The following is a 15,481-nucleotide window of genomic DNA, read 5'->3' as shown; positions in this document are numbered from 1 at the left end:
ATTTATCTGAAAAGAAACTGTTCCCTTTTCTAGGCTTGCATCAATATTGCTGTTTACAAGTGAATATAAGTCAATAGCTTCAGGTAGTTTCTTGGGAATATAAGTTCCACGTGGGTGATGGTTACTGAGAATGACACTTTCTGTTGTGTTTAGGCCCACAGTATGGAACAGTAGAAAGGGCTTGGTGTGCTTTTATGTCAGAAGCTGAAAAAGTGAGTGAACTACATCTAGAAGTAAAAGGTTCACTGATGAATGAAGACTTTGAAAAAATCAAGAACTGGCAGAAGGAAGCCTTTCATAAGCAAATGATGGGAGGATTTAAGGAAACCAAAGAAGCAGAAGATGGATTTAGGAAAGCTCAGAAACCCTGGGCAAAAAAGCTGAAAGAGGTACAGCAGTAGATTATGTATTAGATATCCTGTGTTACAATATATTAATGTCTCAAATCTCTATAAGGGAGTAAACTCCCTATTCTCTCTGCTGGACCCTCCTTTCTCAAAAAGATCTCTTGCTTTCTGTCCTCTTCTGAAAATTAAGTATTTTTCTCTTGGTCTCTCCTAATCTTGGTGACTTCAGTGAAAATCTGGAAAAAGTGGAATTTAAGCTATCATTTTAACAGTATCTGATTTCATGCATTTGAAAGTTACGAATTGCTCAAAGAAATGAGCAGGGGAAAAGTGTTTGTGGGTTTTTTCCCTGTCGTGTAACATTATTCTTAAATAACAGGTTCGTAGAAAAAGGGGAGCAGGAGAACATGGGCACGAGGAAAAAATGTTCTATTGGGGACTTTCTGTAAACCTTTTTCTTGAGTCTGTTCCACACTTCTCTAAGCTGTACGAGTGACATTTCTTGTATGGTGAGAGAACGCTGATTCATAAGTACTACAATAATTTCCTTATGTTGATTCTTGTGTCTTGTTCATTCCTTGGCCTAAATGAAAAAAATTTCAAAAAAAAATAAGGAACATCCTGAAACAAAACCTGACACTTTCTTCATTGCAACATCATTATAAGGCTAAAAAATTCAGTTGATGGTGGTTGTATAAACTGTCCCCAATGCAAATATTCAAATCTACTTTGTAGGTGGAAGCTGCAAAGAAAGCATACCATGCGGCCTGCAAAGAGGAGAAACTGGCTATATCCAGAGAAACAAACAGCAAAGCTGATCCAGCACTAAATCCTGAACAACTTAAGAAATTACAAGACAAAGTGGAGAGAAGCAAACAAGATGTACTAAAGGTATACTGTATGCTAACATACTGTTTGTATGCAGTATTTTTAACCTATAGCGTGTGCATATGTAAGCTTTTTTTTTTTCTTCCTGAATGTGCCATGGACTGCAGTGTAGCTCGCTTTCAGTTACGGTCCTATACCAAAATTTAGAGTTTTCTGCAAAGCATATATTATTGCCAAGTTGTTCTTCTGTGAAGAATGAATAATGTATTGCCTCTATTTCATGTAAGTACTTTCAGCAGGGAATGAAGCAGAATAAGACAGTGAACTTCTAGGACAGAGTTCTACTCATTTAGTAGTAAGGGTTGAGTTATTTCACTTGAGAGGCTGTGAGATAGGCACTTAAAACTTGCTGACATCTAAACTTGTAGTCATTCTTGACCGCATAATGCATTTTTTAAGAAAGTAAGTTGATGTAATCAATTTAAATGAAAGTAAATACACTTTTGGAAATGCCATTCTATTGCCCAGTTTGGTTTATCTCTTTAGCAGGCTGCTAGTGAGAGGCTTTTCTTGTGTGACTTTCTTCAAAGACACCTTTTCCATTTGAGAATGCTGTTCTATGATCTGGAAGGCTGATGTTATGTTGGGTGGGATCTTTTAATTCCTGTCTGTGGACTACTTCTGTAAATTAGTGTAGAGTCTGAGGTTCTATCTGTTAACTGAGCTCACAGCGTATGCAATTTATGTTCACAGGGGTGTATACAATATTTGTTTTTTTGATCATAACTCACAGTGGACTATATAAATTACTGAAGGAGAAAAGACAACACTGAAATTATTTGGAGATCTTTAAATAAGAGACCTGTAATTTGAAAGACTGCCTGCTCTGATTTACTCTGTGGCTCCTTTGGTTTTTATCTTTAGTATTACATTAACATTTGTCATGATTTTTGTTAAAAAGTCAGAGAAGAGGCTTAGAGCTTTATTGTAACTGTTTTGAAGTTTTGTTAGATAACTCATCGTGACCTAACATAGGTACAGTGGTCATGAAAAGAGAATGCAGTTTGGGAACTTCTAGTCTAAATCTTGGCCATTACTACATTGATAAGTCAGTTATGTAGGGAAGTAATAAAATATATTGCTACCGGTTTGTTTTTCCACCCCCAGACAAAAGAAAAGTATGAAAAATCACTGAAAGAATTGGATAATGCAACTCCTCAATATATGGAAAACATGGAGCAAGTATTTGAACAGTGTCAGCAGTTTGAGGAAAAACGCTTACGTTTCTTTCGAGAAGTGCTACTGGAAGTTCAAAAACACCTTGACTTGTCTAATGTTGCAAGGTAAAACTGTTAAGAGTCCAAAATGAATGCTTTATACTTTTCAGTGAAAAGTAAACCATACTTCAAGTAGATCAGAGTTTGGAATCTGATTTGTTTCTAATGTGTTGCTTCAATTTGTTTAAAGTGTAAGTGAAAGAGCTTAATTCTTTGTTTTGTCTAAGATCAGATTAGTGTCTATCCCTAACATTTGCTAGCTTTATTTAACACAGTGTTAAATGAACCAAGAAACCCTCATTCTTGTTGTATTTTTATAATCAAATGTGTGCCAATTAGAAAGGATTCAGAGCTTAGAATCAAAAAATGCTGGATCAAAGATTGGGAAAGGAGGGCTTTGGTGTATTATGTGTCTTGCATGTTTGTTGGAGAATAAGCTAGAATTTATTAGTGTAAGAGCATGAACTTTGTAACGTAAACACGTTTATTGTTAAAATGTTAGAGCTCAGTTTAAAGGAATTCCCTTAACTAGGGGATAAATGTTAAAGATCCATTGGTTGACCGTTGCTGAACTCTTGTCCATCTTAATTTCAAAGTCTGCTCTTTATACTGTAGTATGTATAAAGCATGTGTTGTACTTTTTCTGTCTGGACCCTCCTCACTACTTTCCAAGAAATGTAAACTTCTGCTAGGGAAGTCAAACCAGAGCTCATGCAGCTTATTTTGTCAGACCGTGTGGCATGTCATTGACTACTACAGGCCACTTTGATACAAAGATACTTCGGTATGTCAGCAAGACAGTGGTTATAATGTTTTTGTTTTCTCTTGCATTTGAGAAGACAGACACTGGAATGCTTGCAGCACATGCTGTGACACTAGTGGAATTTTACATCCCACTGGTAACAGCAGACTTTCATGTGCGCTCTGGTTGGCACTCATTAAAAGGAGAAAAGTGTGCTCCTGGCTGGCTGCTTGTTTATGTTCCCTCTTCTGCTAGTGACAAAACTAACTCTTACAGTAGTCCAACCAGTGGAATTAAGGAGCTGATCAAGGTAACCTAGGGCAGGAAGAATCTAGTTTGATTTTAACCCTGAGCAGTGTTCCAAATTGGCTTGCTATACAGTCACACGAATATTAGTGCTGGCATAAGCGAAGGGGGTGACATGGGGGCAAGAACAAATACAGAACAAGCAATAGGTAAGGGCAAGATAACTTATTTTAGCATCATTATCATTTTGGGTTGCTTCAAAGTTCTTATGGAACTCTTGTGGAAGACAGGTTCTTCTTACTCTCAAAGTAGATAAATAGTTAGGATTGCTGGCCATTTGAATTCAGTTTAATCAGGTTGAAAGAAACTACAAAACAGAAATAAATGAGAAATAGTTGACTTAAAGGGCAAGGTTGAAGGAAGACTACAGAAAATGACCAAGTGGAGAGGCAATTATTTCCTTTTAAGATACTTAGGTTCAGGAGTGGTGTCTTTTGGTATGTTAATAAGGTGCAAACAAAGAAAAGAACTATTAGGATAAAACTAGGGATAAAGCAACTGTAACAGTTTATCTATTTCCTTATCTCTGCCTCTTTGAATACACAGAGATAAAAAGTGTAGAATAAACTCCCAAAAGGAAGTCTGATTTTTAACTTTTTTAAGACTAATAATGCTGAAGAGCACAGTCCAGAAAATAGCCTTGCCCTGTTTTCGACAAATGTAGACCTCCAGGTTATTGTTGATTTAACTGATGGCTAGTGAGTCATTCAAAATAATTTCTTCCCTTTCTCAAAATACATGCCTTTCTATTGCTTAAATACATACAGAGATGTAGAAAAATTATGTAGAAAAAAACCATACTGCATACATGTTAAAGCAATCAAGTAATATATAGAAATTGAGACATTTGGAAGTATATTTTGAAAAAGTTTGACTCCTTGACAATGTAGTACTAACAAATTCTAATTCTAAATTTTGTGTGACTTGGTCTGGAATGATTTTCCCCAATTCTCTCTAGCTTGAATACAGGCTAGCAGTTCTGTGTCTCCTTAAGCCTTGTGGCTGTTGTGTTAAGACCTCTTTATACTCTGAGTTCCATATTGTACCATATTGGTTTTTTTGGTATAAAACAATTTTATTTGTAGTCACAGTCTATAGAGCAAATACATCATGTGTATGGTCTAGGATCAGGGGATCAAAGTTGTATCTGCAACATGACTTCTATTCTGTAAAATACTTTATACTTATGAGAACCCAACTTTAACAAAAAACAATTAGACTAAGAGATAAGTAAAAGTTGTAAGGTTCTTTTTACAGTATTTGATATTTTGTATAAATAGTACAGTTAGTAAAATCAGAGAGTACCTAAAACAATAAAAGCACTTAGCAGATATTATACCTGCACAGGAAAATGTTTAACCCATTTAACTCTGCTTCAGGTTTGAGATTTTTATTTTTATAATGACTTAATTCTCATTGGATTAAGACAGGAGCTTTCACAGAATGCTATGGACTTATCACAAAAACAGTTTCTACTGTCTTGTAGCCAAGCTTTTAAATTCAAGAAACTTCAAGAATTGGCATTCAGTAATTTAAATACATTCCTATGTAAATCCTACATGTAATGACAGCCAATTAAGTTACTTTACACAAGAGTCGTAATTCTAAAATCTGTCAAATAAGGATTTTATTTTTTTTGTGAACTTTCAGCAAGCTTACTTGCTGGACTACTCTTCCTTTTTTTACAGGCAGTTAACAGGTCTGTCATAGAGTTTTAAAAAGTCTGTCTTGCTGTAAGTTTTTTCAATACTATTGTGAACTTTGAAAAAAATTTTTTTTTTTAAAAATCTGACTAGGGGATTTGCCATGTTTCTAAATTTTATGCTAAATTTGAAGACAAATCTGTTTTGCAGTTACAAAAATATCTACCGTGAACTGGAACAGAATATCAAAACAGCAGATGCTGTTGAAGACTTGCGGTGGTTTAGAGCTAATCAAGGTCCAGGGATGTCGATGAACTGGCCTCAGTTTGAGGTAAGGTCAGAGTACTTAAAACCCAGACTTGTTTTGTTTATTTTTTTCTCTTTGCTTTTTGTCATATTCCTTTCTTATAGTGTAACTCTTAAATTCAGGCTTCCAGCATTGATTTTTTTTGTTTGTTTGTTTTTACAAGTCATAGTAGGTTGGTTTTTTTTCTTGATTTCCATTGGGGTCTCCTCATCCCCTAACTTTTGGAAGTGATTATATCGGGCACCTATTTAGAGAGAAAAGGGGTGAAACAGAAAACTCTATAGTGACTTTTTTTTTTAAGCTAAAGTCATTACTGAAGTCATTAGTAAGCCATGGTTTAGTTGATACACCTCTGACACCTGTATATGTTATCCTATATGTTTTACATCTCCCCTTTGGTGTCAGACTTCAATTTGAATCTCCTTGCTGTTAGCAGGTAATTATAGTGTAGGCAGCAAAGACTTTGAAAAAGTTTGAACTAAATACTTCAATCAGTCCTGAAAATTGTTATTTGTAAGTCTTAACTAGTTTTTTCTATACTGTTATATTAAAGAGTTCCACCTTTAACCAGTTGGTAATTTTATTGCTGAATGCCATCTTCAAAGGAAAGGAGTTTTTTAAGTAGTGTTCTGCTAACATAGCCTACAAGAAACAAGTACCAAAATTTATCAGTGCAGACCATACTACCAGAGTATCAAATAGCTGGAACTGGGATGAGTTTGACTGGAATCATGGGTTTAGTTGAAATAATTTCTAGGCATTAAATTAATGGAGTGGAAGCATCAGCTCTGGAGTGTTCACTATTCTCTTATTAACCATAATGGAAAATATCACTTGTCTTTAAAATAATGAATAACTTCAGATTAGAAGGTTTGAGGAAGAAAACTTGTAATAGTACTGCAGAATTTCTTTGCCTGAAATGCTGAACTACAGTTACTTCTGCGGGGGGGGGGGGTGGAATTACCATCCTTTTTCATAAGCATTATAATTAACAGATTAAATACTGTTGTTACTATTTTTCTAATCAATTTTTTTCTCATTTACATGCTACAAGGATGATGTAAGTAAAAAAAAGTCATGATCAAATGAATATGAAATTGCATTATAAACTGCAGATATGCTTAGGTCAGTGGTCTTTGAACTATGGTAACTCAGAAATCAAATATGTACTTTCACAAAGTTCAAATAATGAGGTATCTCTGAAAAGTTGGCCAGAAATCACTTAAGACTGACTGTGCTACGTGTATAAACCAATTACATGTAAAATGTAATATCAACTCGCAAAATCTTTGTTTCCTGTTAAAAATACTTATCTCAGTTTGCAATACAAAAGATAGCATTTATCTCCCGACTTTTTTACCTTTACGGCTTCTGAGATGAAACATGTCTTAGCATAGGATATTTGCTTGCATCCAGTTTATTCTCTGTTGGTTCCTGCTTTATATCGGTGTGCAGCTTGACAGGTAGAGTTGTGTTTAGCTCTCCTCATGCCTGTCTGTCTGCCTTCTGAAACATCTGAATGGTTCAAAACATCAAAGAGGGGATACTTTACAAATGGCATCATGAGTCTTGTCAACAGTTGTGTTGAGTAGAGCCTTGACTCTTATGGATGGCTTTTCAGGACAATAAATTTCACTAAATCTGGAGTGACGTACCTTAAGGGCTCAAATCTTAGGGAGACAGGAAGTGATATACAATGAGTTTAAAAATGAGTTTCTTCATAGGTCGTTCTTGGAGCACTTATTGAGAAGCCAGCCCTGTCTTGAGATTATAACACCTTTTAAAATTAAATGTAAGGTTTACCTTTTAAAGCCAGATGTCTTGGCATTATTTGAAACAGTGAGCCCTCTCAGTACAACTTTTAAAGAGCTGCACTGGCCAACTCCTTTGATTTCTCCAGTTGTCTGCCAGATGTCTGGTATTTTAAGTCTTTCCAAGGTGTTCAGAATAGTAAGCAGGGAAGTACAGGTAACCCTGGGAATTTGCGAGTAGCACAAATATCTGTTTGCATTGCTAGAGTAGGAGCTAGATGAGAACTATAACGGAAACATCTAACATAACTTTTTAATAATTATTTGTACTGTTGTATGTATAGATGTATGTTCCATAACTCAGTCTGAAAATTAAATGTGATAATTACTTGTTCAATTAAATTTCTCAATCACGTTTTGCATTCTTTAATAGGAGTGGTCTGCAGATCTGAATCGCACTCTCAGTAGAAGAGAAAAGAAGAAGGCTTCTGATGGAGTGACTCTGACTGGCATTAATCAGACAGGAGATCAAGTTTCACAGCCTAACAAACATAGCAGGTATTTTTTTTTCCTGCCTAAAAAGACTAATTGGAAAGGATTGTTATCTTCAAGTACACTTAAGCTCTACAGGATCAAAAAGTCGCTGTCCAACCAAATGTTAATTGTCTGTGAGCATTTTTAGTGATGTGTTTCTGCAGCTCACTAAATATTTTGGGAATTATTTTCCATTTTACAGTTCTCTTTCCATTGGGAATTAAAAGAAACCAAACCTCATGAGAAACTGAACTTTCTGTAGCTAATCTGGTAGTTTTTCTGTTGCTATCTTCCCATCTCTAGAAATGACAATTATACCTTGAAATCTTAGCTTGCAAAATGTTTGGTCACTTCAGAATTCTGGATTTGATTAATACAAAGCTGTTAACATCAGCTGCTTTAGAAAGGAATTAAACTGGCTAGAAAAATCGTACTGCCTTTTATTGCAGGCAGTAAGAAAAAGAAATTATGGTCCACGAACGATACTCTAATTCTGGAGGAATGTATCGTATGTGAGACTTTCCAAACTTTTTTGGTCTTATGCTACACTTGATAGATGTTTGGGTTTTTGTTTGTTTGGGTTTTTTTTGGCTGGAGAAGGGGTCTGCTAATAAACTGCTTAGTGGGACACCAATGACAGTGTTCTACTCTTAAACAGGTAGGGTCGCCATAATGCTCTTTCTTTTCCAAATTAGCAGTCTTAGTGTCCAGAGTAACACAGTGCAGTCAGTACAATCAAGTTACAATCCCTTTGAAGATGAAGAAGATACTGGGAGTACTGTCAGTGAAAAGGAGGACAATAAGATCAAAAAGTTGGTGAAATGTTGTTTTTTAATTGTTTTCACACTTGTACTTTCTCTATCCAGGGTTTTCTATTTTTGGTTTCTGTAACACTATGCCGGTCAGTGCATGAAGTCCTTTTAAGCAGTTATGTAAGCAACACTGTAACCTAACTTGTCTTTCCTAACAGATGCCATATCTGTTGCCTTGATCTTTGGTTTGAAACTACTGGGGTTATTGGCAGTTGCTAATGGAACTGCTGTTGCTTTTTTCCTTCCTTTAACAGTCCTATAAAATGTTAAAACTGACGGGTTTTTCTAGTGAAACTGCTTCTGGAGCTTTACTGCTCTGTGTGTTCTTGCTGAATAAATCTGCTTTTATGATTGCTTTCTTTTTATTTAGGACCTTCTCAAACAGCTGCCTGTTACTTCAGTATACACACTAGGGATGTTATACCGCTCTCTTAAATGGCATGTGCATGCTCAACAGTGAACTTTTCTTTAAATGATCAAGTTGTTGCAGTATAATGAAGTTTCTTTATTGGTGGATTGCAACATACAAAAAGTGTTGAAACTCTACTATTATAGAGGTGCATAGAGATTTGGGAGGAAGGTTCTGCAAAGCAATTTAAATGTCTTATCCTAAACCAGATAATTCCTATCATCTACTACCTGCATACCTTTTACCTTTCTAGAGTAAATAATCCCATGGATTATAGAGATTTCTTGATAGAGAAGGTTTTGGAGTTTGTGGGGAGGTTGTCTCTATCTTTTTTCTTTTGCCTTTTTGCCTTTTTCTAATTTTGTAAATGTATCGCAAGAATGCTTTTTTTTTTGAATGGGGCATTGTCAGCTAAAGATAGGTGAGAAGATACCAGAAACAAAGTTTCAAAACTGGACCTTAGAGTAGAGTTTAAGCTTAATTAGGGGAACTGATATCTTAGTGGTATTTCTAGTCTCCTATTTTAAGAGCAGAAAATAATAATTTCAAAATTGTTTTCAGTGTTAGCAGCTATGAAAAAAACCAAAGTTACCCTACGGATTGGTCTGATGAAGAGTCCAACAATCCCTTCTCTTCCACTGATGCAAATGGAGACACCAATCCATTTGATGAAGATAACTCTCCTGCAATGGAGGTCAGAGTACGTGCACTCTATGACTATGAGGGCCAAGAGCAAGATGAACTCAGCTTTAAAGCTGGTAAGTTTACAGCATTCACTTAAAATATTTATCAAAAGGAAAAAGGGGAGGGGGAGGTGTTTTTCTCTTCAGCTTTTATTTTCTGAAGTAATCTGTTTCTCAGAATGTACAACTCCACTTACAGGATTGTATCTAACCCTTACCCCTCCTAATAGGCTTCTAAGTATCCCCTGTTTGGAAGCACTGACTTCTAATCTATTTGGAATGTGTTAGGATGCATCTGTTTGGGATATTCCTTTCTTACCGTCTTTTGTTAAACAAAATGAGCTGCAGAACTGATAATCCTATCCCCTCCTTTTCTTAGTTGGCGACAGTAACAGCTGCTGCTTTTAGCTGTCTAGAAATGCCAACCCTACAAAGTTGGTTTTTTTTAAAGGAAAAGACTATAGCAGCTAATCTTAAAACAATATCTAATCAACTGATATTTTTTCTGTTTAAACTGGAAGCATCCCTTTTTTGGCCTCTAACTTCCTACAGTGCTAACTAACTTTTTAAGGTTGAAAACTTAGCCATGGACAGAAGAATTCTTTTTTTCCTCTCTTTCCATCCCCCTTCAGTGTATGTTAAGCACAATAACTGTCTTTACCTGTTTATTTTGGCTTGCATTATATTAGGGTACATTTACTGTGCATCTCCCTTCTTAGGATGTTGTCTTTCCCTCAAACCCTGTTCCTTTTTTACCTCACTGCTGTAGGAGTTGAGAGAACAGAATAGAGGCACCTGACAGGAGAGACCCATGCCACAGTGTGTTTCCACACATACGAAGCTGGCACAAGGGTATGATGGCTGCATGCTATGGATGCTGCTGCTGCCTCTAGTTTGTCTGGGCTAGTTCTACCAGCCGTTGTGAGCTGAGCGAGTGCCTGGGCAGCTTACTCAGCCCCCGAAGTAGGGGACTTCAGGTTTTTCGTAACCTGGCCAGCCCGGAGGCAGCACCCTCTAGTGATCAAGATGAAATCTACACCCTGTCCATGCCTTTCGAGCTCTACTACTGTCTTGCCCAGAATTGCACATGGAAAGCTTACCAACCAGGAATTCCAGAACAAGATTGTATGAGTAGTTTAGCAAAAGCAAACAGAACTTCAGTTGGTGAAAATGAGACAGGCGATCTCATTGATCTTGTCTCTTTTCCTGTTTGCTTGTCATTTACTGCCTTCTCCTGTAACAACTTAGTTGTAGAGGAAAAACAGGATTCCAGTGTTGAAAGAAAGTTTGAGAACTTTTGGTTCTACTTCCCTTTCAGCTGGGATTCATAAGAAGTATGCTACTTCTACACCATCTACAGTGGGTCTTAGATGGATGTTACGGCTTAAAGTTAATATAGGAACCAAGTCAATGATGTAGCTAATCAGTGAACTGCTAGACTTCTGTTGTGCTTATGGAGAAAGAACAGTGCTTATGGTGCTCAGAACAGTGTATTGCCAGGTCATATTCTAAATGCAGTTTGTGTTTTCTAAACCAAAAAGTCCCGCAACTCAGGTGGTGGTGCTCCCACCTTTCAGTCGCTTCCCTCCTTTTTTAGTAGTGAAACTCTACACATCTGACTCTTCTTCTTTGTAGACAAGTATTGTAGGCTTCCAGAGAGGAGGAATGGGTTGGTTTGTCCATTAACTTTGCTGAATTGTGCTCTGACAGAAGCACAGTAGTAACAAAACATCTGGAGCTTTCTCTGGAATGCACAGCAGCTAAAATTATTCTTCATTCTGTAGACTTTAACTGCTCCTTTTTTCTCAGCAGGGGATGGAAGTGTGCTAATCCTCTTGAAGTATATGTATTGTGCCTGTCAAGCAACAGGATGGCATTCCAAGGATTTACAGTAACAAGCCTTTCAGTGGCAAAACTATGCAATGCTTATACACAGAGATGTAATGGTTAAATACAAAGTTAGGAGTTCTGTGCTTTAGTACCAGCTGTGTGACTTGCATTAAACTATTTGAACCAAGTGGTTCTCAGTGTGAGGTCGGTCAAAACAAAGCACAGGAAATATGAACTGTAAGAGATGTATGTAGGCTTAACTTAAAAATAGCTTAATATCTTTGAAGGAAGAGCATTAAAGTACATTTTAACACCAAGTTATATGATTGTATCAATTGTAGGAAAGGCATTGCATGTTAGACTATGAATCCCCTTACAGAAGCTCAATTATAGAATGGCTATGGTCAAACTTATTTAGGTTTTAGGCAGAACTATTGGTGTGACTAGGTTTACACTGAACATACAAAAGACTAAGGAAAAAAATGCCCCAGGTCATGCAGGAGCCAATTTAAAATGTACTCATTCCTGTGCTCCTATGTAGACTATGCCTAGAGTCCTAAGCAGCTGTCAGCAGAGGATTAATGCATTTCAGGGATCTGTTTAAATGTATGCAGATATTCTCAGATGGGATTTCCTTGGATATTCAAAGAATTTGCCTACAAAGCTTTTGTGATTACTTCTAGGCACATGCTGTAGTATATATGCTCTGCATAGGGTCCATTAAATTTATTTTAATACATGACACTCCTTTTTATTAGCGGAATACTTTATACATCTGTGGGTTTTTTTTCTTGGCAAACTGTGGGAGGCTGCCAAAGAGGAAGAATAACTTTGTTTATTCATATCTTGTGAGAGGTTTTATAATTGTGTAACAAGAAGGGACACAACCATCTACCATATGTCTAGCTCACCCGACTCTCTCTGCCATGGCTGAGAATAAATATCTACAGTAAATGTAGACCATGCAATGTTGTCAAAATGTGTTATTGTATATGCTATCTTTATCGCAGTTGTTAACGACTGATTTCGTTGTAACTGTTGTGCAGATGACACTTAAAAGTGGTAATATTTTCATAGACCTCCAAGATCACTGAGTTTCCAAGTCCTAGCTGTTAATACAAGTGCAACTGCATTGGGGCTTACTGTTAATGCAGTGTGGCTTTGGTAGTCATTGTTTTCACTCTTTATTAAAATACACTTCATAGAAGTGGGAGAAAAGCTTGAAATTATACACTCTCATTCTGCAGCACTAGAAATGGTGGAAAAAATTGTAAAATATCTCTAAGCCAAGTACAGTCCATAGTGCCAAACATTTGTTCATAACATTCTTTTATTAGTTATCTGGTAAACTTACAAACTAGAGGAGATGAGGCTTTAACCTTTTTTAACTAACAGAGGAGCTATAGAAGATATATATCTGAGAAGATTTAATATGAAGCTTGTCCATTTCTACCAAAGAATTGATAGTCCCTACACTAATTTTTTTTCTCCTAAATGATACCAGGTATACTTATAGCCATTTGGGACTGTATTAAGTAGTTAATATCTTCAGCATGTATTTCCTATTGCTAACTAAGATGAAGCACAACCTTTAGATCTAAGGGAGTCTTTGATCTTATAGTGAAATAACGCTGTATATAACTTCAAAAGTTTGCATTCTGTTTTGTGTATTTTAAAAAATGCTATGACCTTTCTGAAATGCCATCAATGTAATGTTTTCATTTGAGTGGCTTGCTTCTTCCTATTTTCTTGAAACTGGGGGCCTTTCATCCCATATGTAAATCTCTAAGTGGTATTCTTGGTATCAAAAGCATGAAGAGCAAAGGGAAGCTTTCTACTGGGGCCTGGGGTAGGCAGGGGAAGAAAAGCAGACATGTGGATAACTGTCATATTATCTTCCTGTTGTTACTTAAAAGGTTACAGCTTGTTAACAATGTTCCTTCTTTTTGTAGGGGATGAGTTAACTAAAATGGAGAATGAAGATGAGCAGGGTTGGTGCAAAGGACGTCTGGACAATGGACAAGTTGGTTTATACCCAGCAAACTATGTAGAACCAATCCAGTGACAAAGGACAAAGTTAATACAGAAGTGTTACAAAAGCTCTGTAGGCCTGTACAGTATATTTAAAGCGAGAGGAAGCTGAATGATGTATAGAGTGTATATATTTTAATGAAAAGGCAAGAGCTTGAAACTGAAATCATGGTGATTTAAAGACAAAAGTCTGAACTAATAATTTGACATTGTTTTCACAACTTGTGCACAATGCGAAGGAAAGGGGTTAGGTTGAAAAAAATAGTATGATAGGAAAAATACTTGTTAAGCTTTTTCTTCCCACATGGTCTGTTGTTGTGACTCCTAAACATTTTTGCATTTTCTATGCTTGTGCCTCATCCTACCCTAGGTATGTGGCTTATGCTCACTTTTGTTTAATCAGTTATTTTAAGTGACCTTCAGTAACTTGCAACTTGAATTTTAAAGATTATTATAGTTAATTTTCTATTTGTTCTTAGCGATGTCTGAAAGATGCAGTATTTTTTTATTTAAATGCTATGTAGTTAAGCACCTTTTTGTATGCTTGGATTCATCAATTAATACTTAAATTATGACATAGATTTAGTCACCAGTTGACTGAATGAAAACTCTTTCCATGTTGTAATCTTTCTATATTGTCAGCATGGCTTGAAGTTGTAAAACAAATACTGTATTTAATAAATATCTGTTACAGAAGGTTATTTGTAGCAGAGATATCTGCAGGTGTCATGGGTTGGGATTCTATTATGAATGTTGTTTACGTGGTTTGACACTTAAACTAAGAGTTTTCCATCTAGATCTTAAATGGCACTCAAAAGAAAGATAAATTATGCATAAACCCCAGAATAGTAGCTATTTCCAGCACATGTTTGCAGGGGAAAAAAAAAATCTCTCTTAAACTGCTAATGATTTTTGGGTTATTTGAAATGTTAAATCTGTGAAGACTAATTTTTTGAACAGAGAAGACTGTAAAATAGACTAAATGCTTTTTATTAAGAACCTATCTATGTTGTGTATATGTACATATAATTTGATATTCCAAAATATAAAGAGCATGGCTAATAGTTATCAAGCCTTTTGATGTCAATAAGATTTAGACTGTTTCAAGAGTTTAAATTATAGGTATATTTAAATCTGCTTTCCTCCCATATTCATTACTGTACCATAGACAAAGCTTTCTGTGATTAGATTTTTCAGAAGTACAGTAAATACATTAACATACTCAAAATCAGTATTTGTGGATAAATTTGTGGGTCAAAATATAAACTAGCTTTAGTCCTTACATGAATTATTGTAGCAGAACACTGTAAAATCTACATTTGTTTGCAGTTACAACTCAGTCATCTGTAATCATGTCAAATAATATGCATTTGTGACATTTAAAACTGGGTTGTAAAATTACAGCAGATTTGTGTTTTAAAAAAACCCCCCTAAGTATCAGGTAAGTAGATATGCTATGTTAGGAAGCTATACTGTAATGAAGCTAACAAATCTATTTTGAGGTAACTAAAACACTGTTGGTAGCCTTGGACTTTATCGTTTGCTTTTTGAGCTTATAGATATATTTAGTCATCATTTTCAATGAATCAAAATGTGCAAGCTTAGAAAGTGGATGTATGTATGTGTCTGTCAAGGAAAACTTATCAGCATAATTGTTCATCCACAAGATGGTTACTAAAATTGTCAGGAATTACTGGTTTGGGTCTCTGTATTGTAAAATATTTTAGAAAACAATAAAATCTCTTAATCTCTTAAATACACAGAATGCATCTCTTACTATTTCAATGTATGTGAAAATAGTCTTATGAAGCAAATAATCTGTGCATTTCATTGCAATTCAAGGTGACAAAATCCGCATTGTCTAAAAGTCATAAAGAGGAGTACGACATTAGTGACATTGTGCTGTTAACAAAAAAGGGGAGGTGCAGTGCACAGGTGCTCTCGGCAAGCAAAATGTTTATGGAAGAAGATGAAACCATGT

The 15,481-nt window shown here is 35.9% G+C and overlaps 1 protein-coding gene across 2 annotated transcripts in view; it reads left to right on the top strand.

Annotated features, from left to right (window-relative positions):
- PACSIN2 (protein kinase C and casein kinase substrate in neurons 2) overlaps nt 1-15,257 on the top strand; it is a 60,079-nt gene extending 44,822 nt beyond the window's left edge. Inside the window, exons 4-11 of one of the 2 annotated variants that reach the window (XM_072875784.1) lie at nt 154-389; nt 1,083-1,238; nt 2,343-2,518; nt 5,354-5,474; nt 7,635-7,759; nt 8,434-8,547; nt 9,518-9,714; nt 13,422-15,257. In XM_072875784.1, the coding sequence (XP_072731885.1) occupies nt 154-389; nt 1,083-1,238; nt 2,343-2,518; nt 5,354-5,474; nt 7,635-7,759; nt 8,434-8,547; nt 9,518-9,714; nt 13,422-13,534 (1,238 nt within the window). In that variant the 3' untranslated portion in view covers nt 13,535-15,257. Of the gene's footprint in view, nt 1-153; nt 390-1,082; nt 1,239-2,342; nt 2,519-5,353; nt 5,475-7,634; nt 7,760-8,430; nt 8,548-9,517; nt 9,715-13,421 lie in introns of both variants that reach the window. The other variant, XM_072875776.1, reaches the window with a different exon arrangement.
- Nucleotides 15,258-15,481: the final 224 nt, after the last annotated feature.

Source organism: Ciconia boyciana, chromosome 1 (assembly GCF_034638445.1).
Source record: "Ciconia boyciana chromosome 1, ASM3463844v1, whole genome shotgun sequence".
In the NCBI taxonomy this organism is placed as follows: Eukaryota; Metazoa; Chordata; class Aves; order Ciconiiformes; family Ciconiidae; genus Ciconia; species Ciconia boyciana.
Note: the sequence above shows the minus strand (reverse complement) of the source record. Positions and strands in the feature narration are given on the sequence as shown.